Genomic DNA, 27,794 nt, shown 5'->3' on the forward strand with positions numbered 1-27,794 from the left:
AAGGCGTTTAGACAGATAGAGAGCTCTCCTTTGCTGGCTATGATTGTTGGCTGCACTTTTTGTGTGGAAATAAACTTACTTTAAAACCATTCTACCAGAGTACTTCGGTACTACACTTACTGTACTGTCGCTGCGCCGAGATACCCCAGTTGGGTTGAGTCATCCGTGATATCAAGTTAAAACATTCATTCATAGTCTAGCTGAACATCCAGTTTAATTTTAACATGATGTGAATCGAGTTCTATATTTTTCAATAAAAGTTCATAATTGTTATAATTGTTCATAATTTGAATTTTTATTAAAAGCCATCATGATATCAATATCTGATTACCTACTTGTCAACAGACTTAGCTACACGTTTGATATCATTTGCTTCTCTTCTTTGAGCTACTGGAAAATATCATAAAAACACGACAAATGTAAACAAAATATGTTTATTTGCTATTGATTAGATTAATCAAACAAAAAATCATGGATTTGTGGTGAAGTTCCGTATCCTGTGAGCGTACCCTGGGGCCGGTTTTTCATAGCTCCCACTAGAAAGGTCAAACTTCATCCTTCCCGGCTGTCTCTGGTTGAAGGGCCTCTGGGCTTATCAGCAAGGTATTATTAAAGGCTGGGTGTTCCTTGGAGGTATTCTGTGAGTGAAAGCAATACTTTAGCAGGGTAGTGTATGGAAAGGGACATAAGGTGCATTTGTTTTATGGATGTACAAGAAGAGGGCCCCATGGTTTGAAGCCCAGAGCATAGCTGTTGTTAGTTCAGCAGGTGCCTTTGCACTGGGTGGCATGGCAGAGTGAGCATCCAACAACACCTCAATTATTGGCGCCTTTTACGACCCATCCAAGAGGGAGTGGCTATTTTCTTGTTACTTCACTGTGTTAAACCTGACTGCCAGGCTCCTACTACAGAAATGCTTCCTTTGGATAGGATTGTGGACCTCTTGATGAGAGTGTTGCCAATGGAGATCCCAGGGTGGGTTTAAAGATTGTACATACATACTTCAGAAGCATACAAACAACATATGGATGCAGAGACTACTAAAGCGGAACATGAGGGTTGGCCTTAGAATGGACTGTGTGTGTATCTGTACTTGAGCATCACTGAGCTGTCTACAGATGGATTTGTTGGGGTTCCCTTTGAAGGACTCCCGGTGCCTGAGAGTACCTAGGTATCATACATATGTACAGCGGTGGGACCACAGAAAGGGGAAGCAAGAGGCCAACCTGTAATTGGAGCGGCACCTCAAGACGCAGTGCTTTACACCAAGACACGTCATGGGCACTTTGCTATGGACTGAAGAAGTGGCCATACGTAAACCTAGAGATTCCCAGGCAGCGGCCTCATTGGTGGGCCTGCCTCCTCTTCATGCTGCTGGGGGTGTCTGCTTCCTTGGCTGCTTTTTGGCATTTGGTTAATAAGTGGCTACGGTGCTATGTGACTGAGTTTCTAGAGGGAACCAAGGAACTCTCCAATATCTTGACTTTGTATCAGGCCTTTAAAAGTACCTTTGTCTGACTGTTTCAAAACTGGGAGCTCAGATGAGGCTTTTAATATGATAATTCCTCTTAGAGACACAGATGGACTTTTGGCATTAGAAGCAAGCTGAGCACAACAGTTGAAACTGAACGCCATTATCCTCCGACAAAGCCTCTACTTCAGGTTGCCAGCCCTTGACAGCCAAGAGTGCAGTCAATCCCGTGTGTATTCGAGGACTTTCATGCCCTCCAGCGGCCTCGTAAGCTATGAGGGCCAACTACAGAGAACTTGTTCCTCTCGACTGATGCGCTCTGTCCTATCACAACTTAATAGTTACCTCCTGACATTTAGTACCCTGTTATCCTGGCTTTGTGAACATGCTAATACCCAGATGTCCCCCTCGAGTCCCTGCAGTCCCTTGTTGAAAGGACTTATTCCTATCCCAACCTGGCCAGTCGTCTCTGTGACATGCTCATAAGAATGAGAAGCCCATGCATGCATAGTCTGCTTGGATACTTTGATTGGCATCCCCTGTCAGCCAAGACGTCTGATCCTGTTGGCCAATCAGGGCCTGTAAGACAATTAATCAGTCATTGCCTAAGAAACCCTAAGGTCTGTGTTTTGGTTAGAGGGCCTGGCAGTAGGCTACCATCCACTGTTCCGGCGCATGAATGCATGGCCCTGCACCGGGTAATGCATCTCGATGAAGGTGAGCGAGCCTACAGTGACCTCGGATGGGCCCAGAACCTTGAAGCCGCACTTGGAGTAAAAAGGTATGAGAAAATCTTCACACATGAGCATGGCTCGGCGGGCATAGGGCAGACAGCGTAGGTACTGCAGGTAGCGCCACATCAAGATGGATCCCTTCCCTTGCTGGCGGAAGGTGCGATGCACAGCCAGAACATGGATGTGAACCGTGGTGCCTCCCCGCTTGTGCAGCATCAGAGCATCCTGAAGTGGAGACAAATAACAAGATACACGTCAGTGATTTTATGCACGACCAGTTAAATACCTTTAGCCATCTCTATAATGGCATGCCTTATCACTAAGCAATCGGGGCCTGATTCACAATCGGCTTCCACACTTGTGGCAGAGGCCGAGCAGTCGTGGAGGAGTCTCTGTACTCGTGGAGGAATCCCCACAATGAGAATTGAGGCAGAATATCCGCAATGAGAATTCTCACTGTGCAGATTCCGGAACTGAGTGCAGAAACTCCCCCACGACTAAAGGGCCTTCGCCATGAAGCCCCTTTGTGATTTCGATTCTCAGACTTTAAGTTAAAGGGAAACAACTGGATCAGTTAAAAGACCAGTGTTTAATTTGAGTGGTGGTTGAAGGTGGACCCCCACCTGCACTCATTCCTGAGAACCGGCACTTATTTCTCTTCATTGACCCAGAGCAACAGAGAAAAAACTTAAAAGAGAAAAGAAGGAGGAAGAGACTGACAAACAACAGTAGGAAAGAGCTAAATCAGGGATGAAAAAGAACATGAAGGAGTGAGATAAATAGTCAGGGAATGTCTAGTTGATGATGAAAGACCCATGAGGTGGAATCAAGACTACACAATCTTAGTAGTCAACACTCCGACATTCGATATCACCAGCCACGGGCTACAGAGCAAAACTTTGAGCCCTCACCCATCTTTACAAATTAAGCTCTGGTCAAAGACATGCATGATACGCACGCAAGGTGTCTTTTGAAAACAGTTTTGTAACTGAAAAGATGAAATGTGGAATCACAGCCCCACCTTGGTGTGCTTACTTATCCCCCTGGAGATTCTAGGTATCTCTACCAAGTCCACAGAGAGTCAGCTACTGATACCACTCCCTCATTTCAAAATTTAGAAAGATAATGCTGCTGCCAAGGTGGCAGTTGCAGTAGCTTACTGCCTCCACAGTACGAAGGCAGCAGAAACTTGTCAGGCATTGTATGTGATGGAAAATGTGCATGTAGACAAAGCAAGCGAAAAAACCTGCTTGAGGCTTAGAACATGTTCAAGAACTTGGGATAATAAATACATGGAGGGCTTCCAGACAGAGATCTCCATCAGCCCCAAGCCATATTGCCCTAACTTAAAATCCAGTGATGTATGTAAGTAATTTTGCGCTGTAAATTTAACTTAGGGTCCACTTTCTGCCCTCCTTTAGGGTTGTGTTACTTGAAGGCTGGAAATCTTTTCATTCTTAGATCCATGACGATGAAATATTGGGCTGGACATGCGCCTCTCTAGCCCTCCTCTTCCACTGACCACCACCGTTCTCTCCGAGCCTTCACTAAGTAGGAGGTCCAGAAAGGACAGGGCTTTGGATTGATTCTTACCTGGGTGAGTTTTTCCTGGTCCCAGAGGGAACCAATGATGAAAGCCACCAGCCTCCCTTCTTCAAACCAGCCTAGTGATAGCTCAGGACACAGGTTCAGAAAGTGCCGCACTTGATCCATCTGCAGTGGGCAGTCACCAGAGACAGAGATAAAAGCTGCAAATGAAGAGCAAACACTATCAGGGCAATACTATAAATGTAATGTTAGAACAAATTCTGTCCAACTATCTTTCACTGTGATTGTCTTTCTGGTTTTTCTTTGAGATTCCTTGACTCTACTTTTCACTCCCTTTGCTTGCTTCTCTCTGAGTTACATCTCTTTTCTAGTTCAGCTGCCTGTTTTGCATAGCTGTATGTTCTCTGGTTCTTGTGGCTCTCTGGGTGTAGCCGTGGAGCTCTCTGTAGCAGTATGTTAGTATTGTTTTTATTTCTGTAGTGTCGGCACCTTTGGTATTATGTTTAGGTCATGTTCTTTTTCTTTGAATCTTGTTTACCTGGTTTCATGTTTTTGCCTTTATATATACAATTGTGTTATGATGTCATGTCTATCACTTTGTACAGTGTGTGGCTTGTGTGTCTGGTTGATTCTCTTGGGTTTAGAGCACTTGATACTTTCTGTATGTCTGTCTATTTTTATTAATATGTGTATGTTATGTTGGTTTCTCTTACTTTCTGCCTTTTACTGGTATGTTCATGTCTTGTGCTGTGCAGTACTCTTCCTTTGCTTGGGTTGTCTATATATGTCTCCTAACATATGTGCCTCTTTCTGTGACTGTCTACTTTTCTGGTCTGATTATCTGGAACTTAATAGATTTTCCTTTTATATTATCTCTTATTCAAGGTGGCCTATTGCACGGATTTGGATCTCCCAAGTTTGTACCTTTCATCCTGAGTATTTGACAACTTGTGTGAGGTCTTTGATAGCATGTGGGTCTCCTTCTTTGGTTTACCTCTCTCTGGTTATTTGCTTCTGCCAACCTGCTTTTGGAATCTGCTTGCTAGTCAGTTTGTATTGTTTTTCTGTGTATTTAACTCTGTACCTTGTGTTTGGCAGGAAACTAGAGCTACATATACCACCAGACTCATGTTGACCGAGTTTGTCTGCGATTTTGTTTCTGTTGTGCTGTGTATTGTTTTTCAACCTTTATTTCACTCTGTAGAGCTCTGCTCTAGTTTGTACATTCTCATGTGTTTGTCTCTCGGCTTTTGTATTTCTCTGATCCAGCTCTCTCTTTTTGTGGTCAAACCCTGAATGTGATGAGATATGAACTGCCAGCACTGCTGCTTTACCCATGCTCTTGACTTCTCTTAAAGCGCACGCCTATCTGTCTCTGGTTTTACCCACACATGCCCTTTTTGTAGAATTGGGTATCTGTACCTTTGTTACTTTACAGATGGCTGAAACTCTAACTTTAGTAAATTAATTCTCCAGGTCTATCTGGGTCAGAATCCCTCTTTGCTACTTCATGAGTTTCTCACTACTGTCTTTGTAAGAAGCATGCACTGAGTATCTCATGTATGGCAGTTTTGCTTCTCTCAAGTATGTCTGTTCATTCACTCGGTAGGTCTCCTCCTTTAATCTCACTTGTTTATTGTGTCCAGATCAGTCTGTCCGACCAGGTTATATGTGAAGTAGTGAACCTAGTTCTGCAGCTCTGTGTTGGAATTTGTGCTTGAAGTTGTCGGGTCTCCTTTGCTCATATGTGATAATGGTATTGAGCATCCTTCCTGAGCCAGGCTGTGCTAGGGTAATGTCCTGCACTGCAGATTACATAGGTGTACTGTGCATTCAGTGCTCCTATTCCAGCCCTTTGTGAGGTAGGAAGTTAAAATTTTCTCTGCCTCTTCTGGTGAGCCTGAGAATCGTTAACAGGATATACAACACACTAATATCCAGAAAGGATGTCAGATCAGTCCAAGGTCAACAGTTAGAGGTGAACACCTTACTGAATGGGGTGTGAAAATTCTAATCAGGCGCATGTGTGTGTTGTGTGTGCCCTCTCTCTAGGAAAGACGTGCACACACGTTGACTGGCACATTGAGTTTGTCTAACAAAGATGAGCCTTGTGTCCAGCTAACCACAAGAATCTTTAATTTGTGAACGTGTCTCTATAACCTAAGCTGAATGTGTCTATAATTGGCTTTGAATAGCAAACCATGATTATGTCTCTTATCACATAGGGCCATCCCCACTAGGTAATACATCCGTGAGATATCAAGGGTCATGCCTGACCCTATGCATGGGTGTTTCTGACAAGCGCAAGGTCCGGTAATCAAATTCTCTTAGCATCAGACCCCAGGGACAGGCACCTGTGAACCAGACACTGGTTTGCGTGGGAACTGCAGAGTGTACCGAAAGCTGCAGGTGAAGGATTCCCATATGGTGTGCTCAAGAGGTGTAGGCCTTCTGTGTATGTAATTACATTTATATAGCGCTTGATGAGGCGTTGAAGAACTGTACACTGTGCAGCACGCTGTTCCGGATCCCGTGGTTAGTCCAATGTTATTGGTTATTATTGGTTATCGGTATTAGTCTTGTCCACTCAAAGCAAACCCTTTCCATGCATTTACTCCTGTTTCTTTGTAGTAAAGTAATAGGAGTTAGGTGTGATCATTAGTGGGAAAATGGGGATGTGTGAGTTTAGGAGAGTTAATAGCTGAGTTAGTGAAAATTAGGTAGTGTGAAGTTGCAGGGATGTCACTTTAAAAAAAAAAGAAGAGGCTGTGATCTTAGAAACGAGTTGTTGGAAATGAGCAGAAGTACATTATCAGAGATCAAGAAAAACATGCATGTGACTTAGAGAAGGTAGTTCTCGCAGAAAGAGGCGTCCAGTGGATTGAAAGGAAGGAAAGAGTCATTTGAAAGGAAAAAGAAGAGGTGACCAGCAAAGGTTTAAAGTAAAGATCAGTTTTTCATTACGGATTTTTGCAATGTGAAGGATGTTTTTTGAGCTAGCATGCCATCTGAAAATGCAACACTGTAGAAAGAAACAACATAATTTGTGTGTGAAGATAGTGCTTTTAAAGGCACAAGAGTAAGGCAATCAGTCTGTCCACTAGTAGACCATTGTTTCAGCAAGAAGTGCTGATCTGCTCCGGGCTTTGAAGCTTACAATAGTGGCTGGACGCAAACATTGAAATGAGATTCTGAAAATCCTGGAGTCTTTTGTCTTCCTTGATCACACTTTCTCTTTTGCTGATGACAAGGAAGCGCTGAAAGCCTCACAACTCTTTGTGTGTCTGCTGTAGGAACTACCGGCTTGAAACTAGTCTACGGTGGCTGGAGAGCAGCCTGGCAGGGACATATGAAATGTACACCTCACAGCCAGGTGAGCCTGAGAGGCAAATAAATTCAATTTTTATTTTTCAATTTTTCTTTTAGATATAACAGCCAGAGCTGCCGATTTTGGAGCTGAGAAACCAGGTTCCTGTCTCTGACTGGCCTGTGGTTCTGGGCAAATCACTTAACCTCTCTGTGCCAACCAAACATGATGTGTCCTTGTGCAACGTAAGTGGTGCCCATGTAAATCACTCCAATACCCTTGGGTCGAGTTTGAGCTATATATAACTGCAAAAAAAATAATAATCTCACTTTAACCCTTTTGACGGATACAGTCTGCAATTCAGGTAAAACAATCATGTGTGCCTGAAAGGTATATATGTCCGCTATGAAGCAGACAGGAGTATCTGAACTGTATAGATATTCTATACCTTGAAGCCATTTATGTCCAATAGGTGCAGGGGATGCACACATGCTCCTTCGGTGTGCTCTGCCTTGTAGTTACATATCCGAAAGCTCGTACTGTTCATGAAGAACCTGTGTTCTGAACACGTAGATCTCATATCCAGGCATGCTTGAAAATTACTAATTTCTGTTCCCCAAATTCAGGTCGTATCAGTGATGGGAGAAGGTAGGAAAAGGTCATCCCTGTCCCAGACCCTGTAGTACGATAAGGAGGAGTGAAAGCCTAGTGTGTGATAATCAAATGTCTTTCTTTTAAGAACTTCTAGTTTGTTCTATCCTTAAAAATATAAAAATGTGCCATCCTTTATGTACAGTCAGACCTTTCTGAAAACCAGGACATATGCAAAATTTGCCGAAATATGATGAGACAGCTACAGTCAAATCCAGAACTGTTCCGGCAAATCTGGGATGCCTGCTCACCATACCCTCATATTGCTCTATGCTGTGGTTGTGCTGGCACCAATGAGAATGGCACAAGATGTTTTCGCTGCCAGGGGCAGCATTATGAGGTACAGTGCGGACCAGTGCAAGCTCCAAGATGAAAGGCTTCCATTGTGAGAACTGACTGGTGCACTGGTCCATGACGTCACACAACAGGTTAGTCACGGGGGTAAAGGTGATGTTATGTTATATTAATTTGTACAGCGCACTAATCATCCGAGAGGGTATCTGTTATCTGTTCTGTGAATGTATCATGAATCCTAGCATGCGCATAACCTATTGTCTCATTCCGTCTTAGAGCTGCTGTGTTGGTTTCCAGAACACTGGCGAGATAACGGTCTCTCCCACCAGTGGTTGGTCGACCATTCGTCTCACCTTAATGAAGACTATTGTTATGGTCACATAAATTGTGTGATTATTCCTAAAATTGGTGACGTGTTTCCCTTTTGTTGCCAACCCCTGAGAGTTGCTGCTGAAGAGAGGTAATCATCACAACGTTCAGCGACGAGTGGATGCCCACACCATTTTCCTTAACTCCTTCCCCCATGGAAGATGATTCACAGGTCTGAACCGTCTGCAAGAATATAACTTTCACATTAAATATGTTCTGGGTTCAAATAATGTAATTGCTGATTGTTTGTCACATTTGCCTATTCAAGGTGAGCAAGAGCCAGAAGATGAGGTTTGGGTGGTAGCTAGTGTGGAAGAGTTACATAGGGGTGCCATTTTTGAGAAAGAATGGAAGCAAGCATTGTCAATAATACAGTCCTCCAATTGGTTATTTCCAACCGGACACAGGTCAATGGGGATAATAAAGTAGACAGGACTGAATCATGTGACTATGAGAAAGTTTGGGCTGAGATGTCGTTGATGGATGATACTCTCAGAAGCGGAAGGTTGGTGGTTCCAAGTTAATGGAGTTGATGCATGAAGTACACGGTGGGATGTTTGCCATGAAAAGGAAGGCATGAGTGGACTTTTGATGGATGGGGATATAGAAAGATTTGTGCTGGACTTTGTGTGCGCTTGCAGTCAGAAGTCCTATACCACGGTTGAGACTACCATCAAAGCTACAGAATTTCCCTCCAGGGCATGGCAGAGGGTGGAGATAGAAATATGTGGCCCTTTCAATTGTAGAGGGTTGGATGGTAAGTATGCCCTGGTACTAGTGGATTACTACTCTAAGTGGCCGGAGGTGGATTTCACTAAGGATATAAGAGCATCGGACTTAGTAAGGTTCTGTGATGAAGTATTTACGAGAGAAGGGTGTCCAGAGTGGTTAGTATCAGACAATGGCCAACAGTTTGTGACAGAGGAGTTTCATTTTTTTTGTTTACAGAAACAGGGTGTTAATCATCACAGACCGGTAGTTTAGAATCTCCGTGAAAATGGTCATGTGGAGGGATTCAATCGTGTATTAAAAATGAAATTAAGGAAATGCTCTGGAGTTATCGGAACACTCCATACTCAGTTACAGGTGAAACGCCTTTCCGATTTTTTAGAGGAAGAATCGTGTGTACCAAGATTACACTTGCTTGGATAGAGAAGGTGAATCTTCCATGTGTGGATAATGACAACCTTAAGAAGAGGGTGGAGGAATACCAGAAAACATATATGAGCAGACACAATCATAGGTTGATGAAAAGCTCTCACTATTATGTGGAGGGAGAACTAGTGGTGTGGGGAAGTCTACTGGATGGTCATGTCCCCAGAAAATTGACAAAATGAAAGGGAAAATGTTTGGTTGGAGAATGGGAAGAAGTGGAATGTTAGTAAAGTTACAAGGTGCAATGATGTTGAACATGCGCAGTCTTGTAGGCAACTGGTAATGGAAAAGGTACAACTGATGAAATACAGATTAGTATGGGTAGGGTCTAACATGCACAATCTTTTACGACGACGGGTAGTGAAAAAGGTACCGCTGACGAGATACAGATTATTATGAGTAGGGTGGGAAGGCATGAAGTAAAACCACCTGCCAAGTTAGATGATTATGTATGTTATTAATTCTTTGTTTCATTTTTGTACACTATATACTATATACCACACATTTTTTGTGTATGTTCTGTGGTATTAGCATATTTTGTTAAGTAACTTTTAGCATATATATAAAGTTTAATAACTGATGTTGTATTTTACTGTGACTTAGGAAACATACTATTGTTTTTATTATAGTTTCAATGTGAAGTAAAGGGGATGTGTTATGTATTCCATAGATGTCTTATGTATCCTAGCATGCGCATCATCTATTGCCTGTCAGTCTCATTCCATCTTAGAGCTGCCGTGCTGGGTTCCAGAACTCTGGCGAGATAACGGTCTCTCTTGCCAGGAGTTGGTCTATACGTCTTATCTTAATAAAGACTATTGTAAAAACCACATACATTGTGTGATTCTTCCTAAAAGTGTCCTGGCTCTGGATGCCCAACACTTGGACTCTGAACTGACCCTGTGGTGCACTCTGCAATGGAACCTGCTGCAAATGCAGTAGGTCAACAGTGCCGAGCTCAAGGAGCTTCTGATTGGGTGAACAGGAGTCTAACGCTAGTACCTCAACCTCAATGTTGGAACATTAATGGTGCACAGAGAACTCCTGTGGCACCAGTAAGCTCAGCTGCTGTTTCTATGGCTGCACGGAGACTGTGAGCTGAGAGTCAGAGGGTATAAGTGGTGATAGGGAGTCTTAGGTGTGACTGGTGCAGCATGGTGAGTGGGTATGGGCATCTACGCAGTGTGCATGTGAGAGAGGAGCAGAGTAAGTAAGGGATGATTTATGGGATAGGATCAGAGTTATGGGATGAGGGACACAGTAAATGTTCGAGGCAAATGGAGAATTTATTTGGAAATGAATAGGTAGAATGAGATACTAAATTAAGGGATACACACAGAGAATGGAAAAACAGAGCGATGAGTACTGGCAGAGTTATGAATAAAGTGCAAGTTTAAGGGATTAAAGGAAAGAACTATATGTATGGCCAGAGTGAGTTGAAGTGGTATAATGAGGAAGGAGAACATTGAGGGTAAAAATGGTAGGGCCAGAGTGAAGCTGTCACATTGTGAAAGACTGCATGAGGGATTAGGAAGAGAGTGAATAATCAGGGCCAGAGTGATGGGTAGAGGCAGGATGCAGGGGTAAAGTAGTGGCATATGTGCGGTGATTGAACGATCATAAGGTGTGGATAGAATGAGAATATAGGGTCAGATGAGTGCGTAGGAGTAGAGGATTCGCCTATAAGCAGAGTTAAAGCTCCGGGTGGAGTGAGGAGGGTGTGCACTTTTGGAGGAGACTCTGTAATGCCTCTGCTGAAGGATGGGGGACAGGCAGAGTCAGAGGACAGCAGGTCTCATGTCCATGACATCGGTCCTTGGGCCATTATAATTTAGTTTTACAGCCTGTTTAAATTAATGTATTTATTGTGGTCAGTAAAGCAAAAGACCATTTATGCATGTATTGTGTGGGTCCATTACTATGTTTACAGCCCGCTGCTACTGATAATTATATTGCCTGGAGTTACATGTACATAGTACATTTGATTAGCTGGCGTGGGTATAGTGGGCTGGACAGAGAATAGGAAGCCTGCCTCTACAAAAATACAAGGAGCGCCACATAGAGCTATGTATTTATGCTTCTCATTTCTGAATGCTGGAGGTCTTTGGGGCTTTGTGTGGTGAAGTCTCAATTAGGTCAGTGAGGGGTTGTTCAGAGCAACCTTTATGGGCACAGAGATCTGTGCTGTGTCTTCTACTGAGAGACAAATGAAGGATGTGTCCATGAACATTTACTTGGGGGAGGTGATGAGTGTCACTCAAAATGTCACACACAAGAAGTGGCAATGTCACATATAAGCACACCTCAAACAAGGAATTGTCACATATAAGAAAACTTGTCACCTTTGGGACGGGAGTCCAAAAATACATCTGTGATGGGTCTCCGAGACTTGTGTTGCCCCTGCGCCACGCAAGAGAGCGAAAGAGCTACGCAACTCAAGTAAGATTCATCAATCCACGCCAGGCCACCTAGCGTGGATTGATAAAACTAGAGTAACGCAAGGCAGCACAAATGGCTGCATTGCGTAACTCTGCCCCAGGGAGATGTTCCATGGGTGGAGTGTGGGATATCCCACGCATCCACCCCTGAATTTGGTGCATTTCCATATTTACCATTACTGGCAGACCTGGAAATGTGTTCAAATGTTACACCTCTCAGGTGAGAATTAATGAGAAGAAATAACCTTTATTCTCCTCATTACTTCCTCTTGCTATGAGTGCGGAGGGTTGTTTTTATGCTGGAAGGTGTCCTTTCATGCAGAAAAACAATCCTGCTTACAAAGCAGGCACCCTTGCACCATGGTGTAAGGGTGTCTGCATTGGCGCTAGAAAGCACATTGTGCCCCAGTGCAGGGAAAAAACAGTAATGCGCAGTAATATATTAAATATGGGTTATTCCTGCCCTTTCCCTATCACGCAGCACAGCAAGGTGACTTGCTGCGCTGCATCATTTTTCATCAATATGCCCCCAGGTGTGAGTATGAGAGGGCGACAAAGTGGTAGAGGCAAGGATGGGTCCAGACTCCTAGCAATAGGCACTGACCATTGTGGCATGATAGAGCATAGATAGAAAGGATGACGCAAAAGGAGGTTAAGGTATGCAAAGGCAGAGCCTTACCTTCTCGCTCAATCTCGAAGACACTGATGGCATCCTCCGGCGTGAGGCAGCGGAACTCGCTAGCTGGGAGGGTGTGTCGCCGCTGCCGGCTTGGCGAGTTGGCAGCACAGCGTAACTGGGCTGGCTTCAGGAAGGGAAGGGCGCTTAGCACTGACATCTTTCCTCAGGCGGAAGTGGCAGGAAGAGCCTCTTAGTCTCTGATGCTTCTTGGCGGGAAGACACCAGGCCTCACTTTGACTCAATGTAACGTTCTGACCTCCTTTTCTCGCACGGTTATTAGACTTCCTGTGGTCAGACACTTTGGGGTGTCGAAGACAGACCTGTCCGGAAAAACAAATGAGAATGTACTGAGGGAGATCATATTTATATATGTATTCACATGCGCGCACATGTGTACACCCACCCCATAAAAGGCTCGTGTGTCTGACTCATCGCTGCAAGTGCATGGATTGATGGGCACCACATTTTATTTCTTGCTGAAATTAAAACATTAAAATGGACCGACAGCTGTATGCACTTATTTCACATAAACACCCAAACAAACAAATGCGAGGCATGGAGGAGCACGCTGATGCAAGAGGCGGAGCTGAGCAATGACTGGCCACAGGATAAGTGCCTTTGGATGATGACCGGCACTCCTAGTGTCAAAAGGGCCACTTGGGTGGGTGCCAAAATGTATATATTGATGCCAATGTGATGTTCCACTCTTGCTCTCAGGGGCATCTGGCACGGTACCAGGGGAAATGTTTCTATGAGCAGTGAGATGCATGCAGTGCCCTTGCTCTCAGAGTAGAAAAGCGTAGGCACTCAGAATCTGACTGAATAAAAGGGACAGTCGGGCCCATTCCACCCTCTTATCCACTGGCTCAGTCTTTTCTACAGCTTTACCTTTGCATACCCTGCACTGTTCCCTTGTTTTCGTCTGTGGTGCTATCAACTCATTTGCCCTTTTTATCTTCATCAGGTGCAACTCTGCATTCTACCCTCCTTCCAATGAAAATGTTTCTTTGTAATGTTGCTTGAAATTCTCCCTTCTTCCAATTTGATATTTTGATCATTAGCTTTCAGACTTAAGACAGACTTGAGTTAGGATTTTGTCTTAAGTTTGTTTTAAGTTTGTTTTAAGTCTGCCTTAAGTCTGCCTTAAGTCTGTCTTAAGTCTGTCTTAAGTCTGTCTTAAGTCTGTCTTAAGTTTGTCTTAAGTCTGTCTTAAGTCTGTCTTAAGTCTGTCTTAAGTTTGTCTTAAGACAAACTTAAGACAAAATCCTAACTTCTGTGAATACCAAAAGTAGTAAGTTTAGGATTTTGTCTTAAAGTTAGTTCTGTGAATCGGCCCCGAACTCTTTTACTACTCTATGGCACACAGAGAATAAATCTCTGCGCTGCACCAGCTTGGAATCCTGACGCACACAAGGTTGCGTCTTGTGTTCACAATGTACTAGGTTTTGAATTCTTATTCCTTGGTCAATCATGGCCCCCACGGGACCTCACATGCAGTGAAACGCCAGCCGCAAGCAATTTAGCAGGCTAGAGGCCATGGCACTACAACCGGAAGTCTGTACCGATCAATCCAAGTCTGGGTCAACTCTGGCAGTTTAGACGCTGCAGACAGACTACCACGAGCAACAAACAGGCTAGCAGGCTACTGGCTAGACATTGCAACTGGCAGCCTTTACCGGTCAATCCTTTTACGGGTCAACACCGGTCCCTACGCTGCAGTCAGACCGCCATTTGGCGGCAAATGAACCAATTAAGGGCAATATATATAGAAGCCCCCTCGCGGACTCATTGCATCAACGGAGCCACGAGGAGGAGACATTCGTGCGAGGCAGTGTCCTGGTGCATGTAAGTACGGCACAGCCGGTTCAGGGATATCAGAGTCAATGGACCCATGACTATTTAGACCTAATCCCACCTTTCTCATCTACAGAGTGCAAATACAGGCACTTGTCCCCCTCATTCAAAGGCTCATGAGGCATTGCTTTTTCATACAACCAGTATGTATTCTTTTGTTTCCCCCATTGCATCTAAAACCTGTTTCTTCGAGCATCTAACGGCTCTTTAATCTTACAGAGTCACCCATGGAATGCTCCACATAGAGTGTGTGATTTCTGTTATGTGTTTCTGTGTCTTGTATTGTCTCTTTATTTACAGGGCACTACACCAGTATAAATACATCACATTTAGAGCTTAGATGATCAATAAGCACTGTAAATATCACTTTTTTACAGGTCACCACTATTGTATACGGAATGCATCTCATACCTGACGTTTTTTTTAATGTTGTATTTTCTTTCATATTACCCTTTAGGATATTCCTTTTGGTATTGTATTTTAATTGAGACAAGTCTGTCTTTATCACGTAGCATTCACTACCTGTTCATATATCACTTCAGAACTATTGACATTGTCAAAAGAGCTATGTGAGAACAGAAGGGATCTGTTAACCTGTCCTGAAGAAGAAGCAGCACGCTTCGAAACATGTTGACGCACACAGGAGGCTTTGCACATCTCCGACCCACTTTTTTAACAATACCCGCCACACGGAATATTAGAGTCTTCTACTCCACAGGAGCTAGGTATTTTTTAAACTCACCTTCACTTACCCCTGACCCTTCCACTCACTCATTCATACACCACACATAGTCTGTGATACCAGTGCTCCCACGTATTCGTAGGTCATAGCACGCCGCATCCCGTAGCGGGGCACGAAGACCCCTATGATGAAGCATGACACCAAGCGCCCTTTTGGTGTGTGAGGGGTATTTAAGAAATGCTATGTGCTTCCAACCATTGTAGGTCATGCACATGACCTTTTAATCAAGAACCCTCTATTGAATCTCTGAAGGGTGAATCCTAGTGTTTATGATACATTGCACAGGGAGGACGTATCCAGCCCCGTTTTCGGTTAGGACACTACCTCTTCACTCCCCCTTTTGTTAAATATAGATACCTAGCAGCCTGACACATCTGTGCTGTGCTGAATGTGTGTGGCAAGTTCTGTCGGATGTATTTTGTTTCAATGAGAGCAGGAAGAATGAATAAATTTCTGTTGTGTTTTTGCGATGAGAACCTTTGGTGGGTGCTGCTGTAACATGCCACATGATGTCTGACAATATGGTATGTCTGCGCTACATGGGATGTAACCAGGAAATTATTTTGAATATGTTCAGTAGCATTGTGTGTGGTGCATCTCTGTAGTTAGGGCCATGGAGTGCAATGCAGTGGCCAACTATGGTACATCTATACTGTGTTCGATGTATTTAATGTGGACTATTGTATGTATGTGTGGAATATAGTACTGAAAGTCAGTAGCGGCCCGTGGTGGGAGTGCTGCCGGGCGCTGATGTGGGGGGGGGGAGGGGCACGGTGGAGGGTAGTAAAATCTGTAATACGGCTGAACAGAGGTAAGTAAACAAATAAATAAAACGAATTTCGTTGCACGCACTGCATCGCATTTGGCGATGCAGCGCGCACAATGAAATTCGTTTTATTTATTTATATGTTTACTTTCCTATGTTTGGCCATATTCCGGATTTGACTACCCCCCACCCTGCACCTCCCCCACCCCACGTCAGCGCCCGGAGGCACTCCCACCACAGGCCGCTACTGCTGACATTGTCTGCTGTCTAATTCTATGAAATATATGTGCTGCGTTGAATGGGCCTAATTTTTACATGACAAATTTTAGCAGAAAATGTTACTAGGAGTTAACTGAGGGCTGACTGTAATACCTGTATTATGTTTGCTGCACTTGAGAAGTTCCCTCATATGTGTGTGTGTGTGTGTGTGTGCGTGCATGCGTGTGTGTGCGTGCGTGCGCGTGCGTGTGTGTGTGTGTGTGTAGAATATGGTGGTTTCTTAATGGATAAAGCTGTCGGAAGCTAATTTCAGATCTGTGCTGTATGAAATACTCAAAAGATATTGTGTCGACTATATCCTGATGTGCTTGCTCGAAGAATAATAATATTGACATTACTTTAGTTAGGTGCGACAGCTTTGATTTAGTTAAGGCAAGCATTTTATGAAGCCTCATCATACCTTATCACCCATTTCACATTAGTAAAAGGAGCTTAGATGTTGAGTTGTAGGGCACTTATATATTGTGAAATATACACCAGCATCTCTGTGAACTGAGCCAATCATTGGTGGCAGAGTAGGGGAGAGAGTATTTTGATACCCTAATACAAATATATGTAGGCTATCCTTTTTTAGGTTTAAACCTATAAAAACTGATTAAACCCACTAAAAAGGAAAACAGCCCTTGTCAGTGTAAAAATATAAACACTGAAAATGCACAACCACAAACTAAAATGCCATTCAAAGAAATGAAAATGAGAGATTATGATTCATTTTCCTATTTCTTCTTGAAGGGGCCAACACCATCCAACTAGCAAGACAGACTGGTCTAAGATTATTCCACATTTGTTTTGTTATTTAGGGATGACGCTAAAATATTGTTTCTTCCTATTTTGTGTGCTTGGATTAAAGGTGCATGGTTTAGAAGAATGTTTTAGGTGTGATCTAATTATTTTATACACTATAAAGAATCTTGGAATATTAAAATCATATTTGATATTTTGGCCATGTTTAATTCTTTCTCTGATTGATTAAATGGGTGGCTCATAAAAATTGTGGCCGGTATGTACAATCAAATTCATCCACAGGCTCAGAATGGGTTAAACACTTTGATATATCAGCCCCCTTTTCCAAAAAGTCATCGTTGATAACAGGTCAGCTGTCAAACACCCCAGACTTAAAATATTTGGTGTGAAGTGTAGGGGCGGGTACCTGTGAAAAGAGTGCTATCACCCTGTACATGGCTAGTGGTGAAAGTATGACACAAGGCTTTTCACATACCACCAAAATTGGTATGTGTGACACCTTAAGTTGATCTTGGCTTTTTGCTCAACTATACTTTACTGTTGGGATTTTTGTGTCCATATTTACAATTTTAAATGCAAAATGTCAACTTCCAGAATACAATGCGTCTGGACTGACTGGGATTTTTGTTCCCATACTTACAATGTTAATAGCAAAATGTCAAGTTCCAGAATACTATGTGTCATGACTGACTTCAAGTGAAATATTTGCCTTGGGCGACAAATGGCAGCTATGAATATCCACATAACAGCAGCACCACCTTCATGTAGACAGGAAAAGAGAACAGAATAGCAGTGGGGATTATGCTTTAAGCATCACATTACAGGTGTTCTACTATGCAGGGCTATAAAATAATTTGGTGCAATTTAAAACTATAAAAGGTTTTGCAAGGTACTATGCTGTTGGCATGTTTGATCACTCCTACAACATCTTAATATTCAGTAAGGAGTAGGTGAATGATCACCAACAATGTCCAGGAATTTGTTTATTAAAAACATTTGAATATAGCACTCTCACTTTTTTAATCCATTAATAGTCCTGTAATCCAGACAGTGTGAGAGGTAAGGAGAGGTGAGAGCGGGTATTAAGACGGGAGTATGAATGGGAGTGCAATACACAGACTTTCTAGGTCCCAACAGCTACTATTAGACTAAAATTTGGTTTGATAGGTTCATTCACTCAAGGCGTAGCCAGTATATTACGTTGGGGATACCAGCTAAAAAATAATGAGTCACACACATTCAGGGGTTTTATGTGTGAGGAAATTTTTGAAGGACCCACTGATAAATACTCTTCCACACGTGACTTCCCCTTGGCATTGAATTATTTGAGCATAAAGGAGGAGTCAGTGACCTACCTCTCGCTTGCAGAACTTAAATCTTTTTTTTTTTAAATACAAGCTGTATGGTTAATTTTCAGAGAGATGTTAAGTATTGCAGATCAAAAGAAAGGCTGAAGATAATAGCAATGTCAAACACACAGAGAATCCCTCAGAGATATTTATCCTGGAATTTAGAACATGGTGTTCGACGTTGGCTTACATTATGTCGTATGAACCTCTTGCCATTAAATGATCTACTGGATAATTGGTAACCTGCCCAGAAAACTAGAAAAACTGTGGCTTTTGTAATCTGGGCATTCACAATCTCGATCATATTCTGTTTGTTTGCCCAGTTTTAGTTGAGTTTCATTACCGATGGCTTCGATCTATGTTTTTGCAAAATAGCATTAAGAATGTATCATCAGCTCGTGAATTCCTTCTTTTTCCCAAAAATGAAATAGGGTGTATACATTTTTTTAAGGATTTTATGAATATATTTTAGTCTTCACTACTCTTATTTATGCTGGTCTCTATTCTTATTGCTCTTTTTAACTGCTGTTGCTAAGGGAGAATGAAACCTTAATTATAAATCTGATAACTTGTTCTTCACAACTCCATCTGGTTTACAATTTTCTGCTGCTACACAACGCACTTTATCTAAAAATGGGTCTTATTCTAAAGCTTATATTGTATATTATCGTAATTTTTACATATGTTTCTGCTACTAATTAAATGAACTCTGCACAGAATTGGATTATACCTTTTTTTCTACGGAATTTTATATAGCGCGAACTTGACCCGAAGGTATTGTGTATCAGAGCGCTCTACATAGCACCAGTTGTATTACATGAGGACACATTCATTTTTGTTCGGCACAGGGAGATTAAGTGATTTGCCCATAATCACAGGATGTTCAGCGTCATTGCTGAGACTCTAACCCGAATCCCCAGATTCGAGGTTGACCTCCCTAGCCATTAAGCCAACTCCTCTCCCCTGCCGTTATTAGTCTTTGCCAAGGAAAAACATTTGTTAGTCACAAATGTTTCAGTTATTTCCTTGGAACCTGCTTTGTTTATAATTCTTTGCTGCTGTACGTTGCACTTTATTTAATTTAGATTTACTGTGAAGTCGATCTTGTATCGTAATCTATTATCTTCAAAACTGCATATTTATGTAAATGTATGTCCTTTTTCGATTAATGAATACTCTTGTCTTCTTTTGCAAACTTTGGGCTATTGATTGTTCCCCTTTGTTCCTAGACCTTGAAATTGGCTATGAAGGGGCACGTCTCTTTGATTATGGGCTATTTTTAATTTAATATTGCCGTTGTTATATATGTATAAACTCTGTGCTTCAGTGAACTTTGATACAATTACTCTGGAATTTAATATGTTTAGTATTTTATTCTATTTATGATGGCAATGAACTGGGTTCATATTTTAATGTGAATTTACAAAATAATTGTGTGTATTTTTAAGTGGGCCTCATTGAAGATCCAAATTCTTAATACAATTCAATTGGAATTGGACTTTCTATGTGTAACACAGTCTAACTTAAGTCAATTGGACAAACTGCCAATGGAAAGACACTTCATACTCTGCATTACTTTTTCTTTACATTAAATATGTGATTTATACCAATCTCTGCAAGAAATGTTTTGCAAACACTGGGAAAATTAAGTTTTTGTCTATTTTGGGGGTTAGGCAGCTGAATAAACACTGATAATCAATTATTTAAAAAGGTTTGAAAAACACTGAGAAAACACCTCTAAGATCCAAACAAAAAGTAAACACAGAAAACAGGACAGCCTAAATATTAGTGGTATCTAAAACAGGCATATATATCTGTTAATGATTATTGTTTTCCCTTATTAATCATTTACTTAAGGAGTTCCGAACACCAGTGATGTCACTTATTGTGATGTCAAGGTCAAGGTAATATGACATCACTTACTGGAAAGGCTGAGGGTCAAAGGTCATGTAGTACCGCCTATGATGTCATCGAAGTTAAAGGTTATATGATGTCCCTTCCACTACCACTGGCATTTTGGGAAACCAACATTCATGGTCGAAAGGAGACTAAAAAGCAGTGATACAGCAGACTAGGTCACTTATAATGAACTCTACTATCCACCCACAATAATGAATATAATTGCTTCTTTTATCTGACACAATATCATACTTTCTAAATTCTTGCACAAGATGTGACTATGGCTCCTACCCAACCATATCAAACGGAGGAAGGAATAGGATGGAGACAAGTGACACAGTATTGAGTGCTGGTGTGGCTTAACCAGAGTAGGATATATATATATATGGCCCAGCAAGTGCTGGGTGCCTCAACATTATTTGGAGATATAAAAGCAATTACAGGATGCATAAGAGTATGTGAGGTGCCAATGTGGCTCCAGACAGCCACAATATAGTCTAGGAAGTGAGGTGGATAATGCCAAGAGATGGAAAATGTTTATGCAAAATGTCCAATTAATGTATTTAGTGATGGAGAAAGAGGAGTCACTTGCCTGATGTTTGAGAGGAAGTGGAGTAAAAACACAAGGCCCAAATATAGGCACCATGGGCCACAAAGTCAGAATGTCGAAATGGATAGAAAAAAAGCATAGAGGATGCAATAATGCGATATAGAGAGTTTTAGGAAGAGGCTAAGCATGCTGGCTGGGTTGATGGGAGTAAAAGAGTTTACGGCTTGGCTTAGTTGTGTTTTTAGTCCCCATTGCACTGTTGATAATATACCACACTAGGCAATTGAAAACACAATCCCAGATGTAGCTTCCGAACTGAACAAAATATGTCAGAGGTGACCTCAAGGACGGGATGCAGTACTTCAGATGACATGCCCAGGACTTCAAATAAGACCCCACATGATTTCTCCAGAAATATAGAAACTACTCTGGCTGAGTCCCTTAAAAATGAACACAGCCCTCCAGCAAAATCCCCACAAGAACCACAACTAGGTGCAACCCTCAAAAATTACAATTTCAGACTAAACACAATACTTCCGATGTGGCCCTCTGAATTAGTAGTAGTTCTCTAGGCGAAACATCCTTAACTGGATTTGACATCCCAGTAACAATCTGTCCCAGTCATGTGACATAACACTGCATATGACCCACCCCAGAATTTTCCCCAGAATTTTAAGCACTATTGAAGTGGTTTCCCAGCTGGACACAAAACTCCAGAAAACAACTCCAGAACCAAACACAACAAGCAGCTGGTGGCCTTAACAAAGGGATACATCATGCTAAAGAAGACCTCCAAATATTGATGCATTACTCCACATTAGGTACTGAGAACTGAACACAACAATTGAAAAGGGGCCTCAAAGCTTCTTACACAGAACACCCAAACAAGCAAGCTACATCCTAAGTAAGCATGACATGTAGCACACCAAATGCAAGTTTCATACTGGGACTCAACATGCCTAAGGTTGTCTCTCCGAGTAATAGTACAACCCCAGGTGAGGCATCGAAGCATCAATACTATACCCAAGAGCTGCCTCCAGATTCGTCCACAGTTCTCCAGGTACTCATGTGTGATATCTCCCTGTGAACCACAGCAGATACCACTCTTCACTCTGCAAGACCACATGACAACATCCACACATTCAGTAGTCATCCAACTTGGGAATGCTTGAATAATCAAAGATAAAGGAAGCATGTACCTCTCCCACCCATGTTCTACTATTCTATACTCCAAATGCCCATAGAATACAAAACCAGGCTAGTTGCACACCCATTGAATGAAAATTAATGACTTTAGTTAATCTCTCTAGAGCTTGCTAGTGGGACAGGGTCTCATCAGCCTGGGACCTCTTGTTACTAGACTGTGAAGCATAGGTCAGACAATAATCTGTGTCTCCAACTGCATGGCTATGAGGCTCGCATATTGCTTATGATCTCATCAGGTTGCTTCTTATTGTAATTGTGCTGTTCTGTTGATAACGATTAACAATGATCAACCATTGATTAGTTTTCCATATTGCAAGTAGTGGTACTTGGCATGTATGTATGTGCAAGACACCTTGTACTATGAGGTGTAAATGAGAGTTTGATTATATGAGTTTCTGAAGAAGGACCTTCACCTCAAAATGCATCGGACCATTAAGTAACACTATAAGTACAACTACTTCCAACATGAAAAACTGATAAATGGTTGGATGATTATTGAACAGTGTGAGAGATACATTGTGGACACAAACTTTGTTTTGCTGGGAGAAAGGAGTGGCATAGGGCATCTTGTGATTTTCATTCTAGAATAATGCAAGGAAGGAATCGAAGACACCTGCTTAAGGTATGGCTCATGATACTGGGCAGAGGAGAGTGTACAAGGGATGTGATTGGACAGAGGGGAATGCTATGGTCTGTAAAGGCTTCTCTTCAACAAAACAAGATTGAAGAAGAGAGGAAGGGGCACCAAAGGTTACGATATTGTAACCAGAGCCATTATGAGCCTTTTTGTTATAGTAAATACATAGCATGGGAAAAATGCAGTAGTAGAGAAAGGGACAGGCACAGTCCGTCAGAGTGAGGGGCACAGTCGAGCAAGAGTGTGATGCCTATTTCCTACCCAGAATGCTACAGAGAAGAACTTCTGCAGCCTGGTTTGCAAACCTCCATCAGAGATATGGGGTACGGAGACTACTAGTGCTGGAAGCAAGGGAATGGGAGAGTATGCAAGGGCACAGCAAGGCCTGCACTAGCAGCACCCTCTCCAGTTAGTGTGTTACAGAGGATAGGGCTGGTGTAGTTCACGGACCTTGGGAGGCATCAGACCAGACAGACCATGGAAATGTGCAGCAGCGAGAACCCAATGAGTCAGCCTCTCTTTGATGGACCACAATGAGAGCGCCTCATTGGACTTCCCAGGACTGGACCACAACGCCGTGGAGGACTGAGTGTGTGGACATGGCCAACCATGACCAGAACCAACAAATCTGTGTCTGTGGGGACCCTGTGAGAGCCAAGGAAGCCACCTCCTTGGCTACAGTTTCAAACCACTCTGGCTCCTTGAGTTTCCTGGATGCTTTTTCACGGGCCTCCCAACACCTTTACCACGCATCCTTTACAGCGCAATATCAGGTAAGTGAACCCCCTATTTTATTTATTTATATATACACATAAACATCCACTCCAAACACCGCTATTTTTTACTTTACCACCCTATTCCTTTATCAACACCTAACCCTTAAACATACCCACCCCAAACCTTAAAATCACTCTTATCAACCTATACCCTTACCCATCTCTAAACCCAAACAACACCCATACCACGGATTTTCCCTACCCACCTCTAAACCCTGAAAAACACCCATACCCTAATCCCTAATCTATCTATCTATCTATCTATCTATCTATCTATCTATCTATCTATCTATCTATCTATCTATCTATCTATCTATCTATCTATCTATCTATCTATCCATCTATCCATCTATCCATCTATCTATCTATCTATCTATCTATCTATCTATCTATATCTTTCTTTCTATCAATCTATATCCACACACACACATACACTTACCTGATATAACTTACTATTTCATTGTAAAGGCATGCAGGATAAAGGCATATGTTGATTAAACCAAGCTGATTCTCTCCCTCACGGACAAATCCACAGCCGCCAAGAGCAACTTTCAAAATGGGAAGAAGGCATTCGCCACCTAGATAAAGGACAGCTACCTCAAGCGTAACTCAGACAAGACCGAAGTCCTCATCCTGGGCACCTCCTCCTCTGCCTGGGGTGACTCTTACTGGCCCACAGCACTTGAATCCCCCCCACACCCATGGACCACAGACAGAACCTCTGCATCATCCTGGATTCCTCATTCTCAATGAACCACCATATCAACGCCATTTCAACCTCCTGCTTCCACATGCTCTGCCTCCTTCATAAGATCTTCAAGTGGATCACCACCGAGTCCAGGAAAACAGTCGTCAGCAGCAGATTCAACTATGGCAATGCACTCTATGCCAGCACAAACCCCCCCCCAAAAAAACTGCAGACTGTCCAGAATGTCTCCACCAGACTCATCCTGAACATCCCACGCCACAGCCACATCACCGGCCACTTGAGAGATCTTCACTGGCTACCTGTCAACAAAAGAATATCCTTCAAGCTTCTAACGCACGCCTACAAAGCCATCCACAACGCCGGACCTACATACCTCAATAACCGCCTCTCCTTATACACTCCCACAGACATCTCCACTCCACCCAACTGGCACTGGCGACCATCCCACTGATCCGCAAGACCACGGCTGGAGGAAGATCCTTCTCCTAGCTAGCTGCGATGACCTGGAACTCCATTCCTCTGCACCTCAGGCAATCAACATTGCTGCCACAATTCAGCAAGGACCTCAAGATCTGGCTCTTCAACTGTACCGCAGCCCCCCCCATACCCCCCATCAGCATCTTGAGACCCTCAGGGTGAATAGTCGTGCTTTATAAGATTACTGAGTGATTGACTGATTGCATGGTAAAGACCTGCATTGTAAAAACAATGCATGGTAAATGCATTGCGTGGTAAAGGATGCGTGGTAAAGGATGCGTGGTAAAGGCGCTGCGTGGTAATGGCCGATTTTAAAGGCTGTTTCCCTTATTCTACTAATGTCATCTAGTAATTTAATGACCTGTGATATCCAGTGCCAGTGCTGTGCTCTCTAGCCCATGTTTGAGACCAACTTGTCCTTTGTGTCCAGTGTCTGAGTTCACAAGTGCATTTTATTGTGCATCATGCCAATACTTCAGCATCCTCAAGAGGTTGTTGGAAGGGGCCCTGAGTGCACAGTTGAAGTCGTCTAAACTTTTAGGAGAGTGAATTAAGCATTTAAAGATTTTGCACCCTGATTAAATACCCAGACTCTTTTGAGGCATATGAGTTTGTGGTTTAAGCAAATTATGGTGAGCAATTAATACTGGCTTGCATATTGGTTTGTTGGTATTGGTGTAAATCTACAAAGACCTTGGCCAAAAGATTAAAGAAAATATAATATCATCTTTAACTAGTTCCCAAAAAACGTTCTATGCCAGTCTTACTGTCACTTAAAAGAATATGCTATGCTGGTAACACAAAAACAAAACTGAAATACATGTAAATCTAATCTAATCTATTTATTGACAAATAGAATTTTTCACCAATACTACAATACACTATTGGGTAATTAATCAGTCCTTCATTAAGCATTTCCATTGCACCTGGAATTAATTAAAATCTATATTTAACTTTTCAAGTTTTCTGGAGCAGATAGGTATCAATGTTTCAAAGTTGGTCTGATAGGTTGGGACTTGGAATGGAAACCTGGAATTTTGTCTTACCTGCCCCGAGAATGTTTTGCCACCTGCCATCAGAAATCACGCTCAATCAGTTGTGGAATAAAACTGTGGAAAGAGGGACGGTGCCTATGGTTCTGAAATCTTCCAAACCAGGTTCAAGCACCGCAATGCTGGTCTTTACAAGCAGGAGATAAACTGTTTCTCTACAAGAATAGGGTGACCACCCATCCGTAAATTTAACGGACTGTCCGTAATTTGGACCTCACGTCCGTTGTCCATCAGGATCCTTTTTACGGACGCCTTTTGTACGTAATTTTGGGCCTTGCAGGGGGCAGAGCTGTAACCCTGTGATAGGCTTCAGCTCCCTGATGGGGCCACCTAGCACTCATCCTTGGAGCACAAGAGCACTCCACCTCCCCTCCCATTGTCATGCTGTGCTGCTGGCTGATTGCCACATACAGAATGACAATGGGCCAGTCTGGCCTGTTCCAGCATGTGGTGACCTCCTTCGCCCGGTCTAGGTCAAAGTTAAAAAGAAGAGGTTATAGTTCTTACACAGTCTCATGATTTCAGAGCTGAAGCATTTTTATTAATATATAAAAAGAAGCCATAGTTGCTGCTTTTTTATTTATTTTATGCAACTAACATCTATTGACAAAGCCAATAGTCATGGCTTGTTTTATGTCTAATGTTACTGGATGCAATGATAAAAACAGCAAAATACCAGTCGGCCAGTAGCTCAGCACATATTTTTCGCTGAGGTGTTTTAAGTCACGCCCTTAATTACATCAGACACGCCCCTTGTAGAGACCCCAGTTTTTTAACCCACTTAAAGCCCTGAAAAGAACACCATGTCACATTCACCTCTTGTCCTGGCACTGTGCATCATGCATGACCCATGACAGCCAAGTTTTCAGATTGCCTATGTGCAGGGGCATAGTGAACCCTCCCCCAACCCACCCCACCCCTTACTTTAGGAACTACAGCGAGGGTGAAGTTCTTGATGGTGCTCTTCTGTCTGCAACTGGATGGGTGGGTGGGTGGATGAGTGAAGGATGGATGGATGATTGACAGAATGGATGGGCGAATGGGTGCATGGATGAGTGAAAAGAAGAATATAAAGATGGATGAGTGAAAGAATGCATACATGAGTGAAAGGGAGGGTGGAGAGCTGACAGAAAGGATGGATGGATGAGTGAATGGGTGGACGGATGAGTGGCTGGGTAGATGGATGAGTAAGTGAAAAGATGGGTAAAAGGGTAAATGGTTGGATGGATGAGTAAATGGATGGATGGGTGGAAGAGTGGATGGATGAGTGAAAGGATGGCTTGGGTAAATGGTTGGATGGATGGGTGGAATAGTGGATGGATGAGTTAAAGGATGAATTGGGCGAAAGGGTGGATGGATGAGTGAAAGGGTGGATGAAGGGATGGATGAGTGAAATGATGGATGTAAGGATAGATAATAGATAGGTTTGCAAATGGTTAAAAAGGTTTGGATATGGATGGACAAAGATGGAAGGACAGAATGAATGATGAAAGACTGAATGATGGATGAAGGAATTAATAGATGACATTTTGAGTGACACCCAACTGCTACTTGAATGTTACACTAGTAATTGTAAATGTTTGAATGTTTTGTTTTAGGTTTTAGGTTTTAGGGAGAGCCTCATAGTGCCTTGAGCTGTGCTTGAGATGTATATTGTGTTTGTAGTAATAGGCAAGGTGTCAAAAATAAACTATGTAATAGTGTATAGACAGTGCGTTCTTTAAGAAAGCTGCAGGGAAAATCACCTTTGTGACTTCTGTCAGCTTGTGCAACTCTCTGCAAAGCCCCAATAAGCAAAGTCAGATTCCATATTGTAAGTTCCACTTGCTGAAACACCCATAATGCATTCCATATAGTTGGTTCATCACAGCAATCTTCCCTTTAGTTCACCTATGCGTGCCGCTTTACATCTCACAATGGCACTCAGATATGACATGCTAGCAACAAATTCTCTCCAAGCAGATCTTCCTGACCACTTCTCTCACCAAACATGCCTGCTCAGGACCATTAGTTGTAAACAAAATATCAGTCTTGACAACCAAGTACAGTAGCCATATAAATAGATTTTTGTCATATGAAATATCACAAAAAGACCTGCACAGTTGCCC

The 27,794-nt window shown here is 42.6% G+C and overlaps 1 protein-coding gene across 1 annotated transcript in view; it reads right to left on the reverse strand.

Moving 5' to 3' along the window:
• Positions 1-419: 419 nt before the first annotated feature.
• AANAT (aralkylamine N-acetyltransferase) overlaps positions 420-27,794 on the reverse strand; it is a 32,532-nt gene continuing 5,157 nt past the window's right edge. Inside the window, exons 2-4 of the mRNA XM_085616918.1 lie at positions 12,647-12,966; positions 3,799-3,953; positions 420-2,430 (exon numbers count right to left, since the gene is read on the reverse strand). Of these exons, the coding sequence (XP_085473044.1) occupies positions 2,125-2,430; positions 3,799-3,953; positions 12,647-12,803 (618 nt within the window). The 5' untranslated portion in view covers positions 12,804-12,966 and the 3' untranslated portion in view covers positions 420-2,124. The remainder of the gene's footprint in view (positions 2,431-3,798; positions 3,954-12,646; positions 12,967-27,794) is intronic.

Source organism: Triturus cristatus, chromosome 7 (genome assembly GCF_964204655.1).
Source record: "Triturus cristatus chromosome 7, aTriCri1.1, whole genome shotgun sequence".
Lineage (NCBI taxonomy): Eukaryota > Metazoa > Chordata > Amphibia > Caudata > Salamandridae > Triturus > Triturus cristatus.